At 40.2% G+C, this 1,662-nt stretch overlaps 1 protein-coding gene and 1 long non-coding RNA gene across 4 annotated transcripts in view; one reads left to right on the top strand and one right to left on the bottom strand.

Moving 5' to 3' along the window:
* The window catches only part of LOC106874362 (uncharacterized), a 15,946-nt gene that overhangs the window by 4,082 nt on the left and 10,202 nt on the right, over positions 1-1,662 (bottom strand). The window lies entirely within an intron of this gene.
* Positions 282-1,662, top strand: part of LOC106874350 (uncharacterized) — a 554,238-nt gene continuing 552,857 nt past the window's right edge. For all 3 annotated transcript variants that reach the window (XM_052976976.1, XM_052976981.1, XM_014922059.2), the window contains exon 1: positions 282-423. Coding sequence is in view for 1 of the 3 variants with exons in the window: in XM_052976981.1 (XP_052832941.1) it covers positions 418-423 (6 nt within the window). In the remaining 2 variants the exon portion in view is untranslated. The remainder of the gene's footprint in view (positions 424-1,662) is intronic.

Below are 1,662 nucleotides of genomic sequence, written 5' to 3'. Positions count from 1 at the left end.
TATATATACTTTATTTAAAAGCAGCAGAAATATAATATATTATATATGTATGTATGTATGTATAATGTGCACACACAGAAACGTGCAAACAGGAAGAAAGTAAAATACAGTGAGCGAGAGAGACAGACAGAAACAGAGAGAGAGTAAGAAAGATTATAACATGAGAAAAAGATAGAATAAAATATTGTATCTTAGCGTGTGTGAACGTGTGTGTGAACGTGTGTATTCATATGTGCATGTGATTGCGCGTGAGTGCGCGAGTGAAAAGTCATAGAGAAACGCTGGGCGAAACGTCACGAAACGGTTGGAATATACAGCTGTCACTGTGGACTCTATCACGGTTTGATGTTTTCAATATTTCTTTGTTCCACAAGACAATGAAAAGCGAATACCGAGTCTAATAATAACCAGGCTGATATGAAGGTAAGTAGCTACTAACAGTATTTTAATTTGCTTCGTGTCATATGATATAATTATATCATGATATCAATAACATTTCTGGTCTGGTCTTATATACCTGTATTAATATGAAAGACAAAGATTTTGCGACAATATTTTGTCTGGCTCTGGTTTTGAAAATTGAGTTAAAGTATGTTATGTATAAAGCATCCGTGGTATTGTTAAGAAATAAATGACGATTATCTTCTAAGAATTATCTGAATCCTTTGTTTAATTTTGTAAGACCGAAATCTATATATACAGGTTATTTTAATTTGCTTCTATATATAGGCTTTGTAAATGTGCAGTTTCTAGGTACGTGTATGTGTGTGTTTGTGTATTTGCGTGTGTGTGCGTGCGTGCGAGCGTGTGTGTGTGTGTGTGTGTGTGTGTGTGTGTGTGTGTGTGTGTGTGTGTGTGTGTGTGTGTGTGTGTGTGTGTGCGAGCGTGTGTATGTGTGTGTGTGTGTGTGTGTGTGTGTGTGTGTGCGTCGGATTTGTAAGTACTTGTGTAAGCAAATACGTGTGTATAGTGCGTTGACTTCTAAGAAGTCGAGTCTACCAAGTTCTCAGTTCTTAACTTCATTTAGGGCTCATCGTAAAAGTTGTGAGCTTCGAGTGAGAGTAGGTTTTTTTTATATTCCTCTCCTACCCTATTCCTCCTCTCTTTTCCTCCTACTCTCTCTCTCTCTCTCTCTCTTGCTTTTTCTTTTTCTCCCTTTTTCTCTCTCTCCCTTCCTCTCTCTCTTCACCCTTTTTATCTGTTAATGACCGACGAGATCCCCTTCGGTCATGAATGACCATGAGATTGCACCTAGAAAGTGCCACCTCTGAGGCATAAGTCCGGGCCAGGTTGTTTATGGAAGACCAGCCGTCACCCATGCACACCAGCCTCTCCTCTCCACGTCACGCCACTGATGTTATCCAAGGGAAAGGCAAAGGCCGATACAGCTTGGCATCAGTGACGTCGCAACTCATTTCTACAGCTGTGTGAACTGGAGCAACGTGAAATAAAGTGTCTTGCTCAAGAACGTAACACACAGCCCGGGCCGGGAATCGAACCATTACCTCATGACTGTGAGCTCGACGCTCTAACCACTGAGCCATGTAAAGTTAATGACCACGTGTAAAGTATCAGAAGGATTTGACTGACTGGTCACCACTTACATTTCATATCACAGATTTTACGCTTGCAATCTTCTGTAAAAAAAAAAAGTGCTACTCA

The sequence above is a fragment of the Octopus bimaculoides genome, chromosome 2, assembly GCF_001194135.2.
Source record: "Octopus bimaculoides isolate UCB-OBI-ISO-001 chromosome 2, ASM119413v2, whole genome shotgun sequence".
In the NCBI taxonomy this organism is placed as follows: domain Eukaryota; kingdom Metazoa; phylum Mollusca; class Cephalopoda; order Octopoda; family Octopodidae; genus Octopus; species Octopus bimaculoides.
This window is presented reverse-complemented; position numbering and strand designations above follow the sequence as displayed.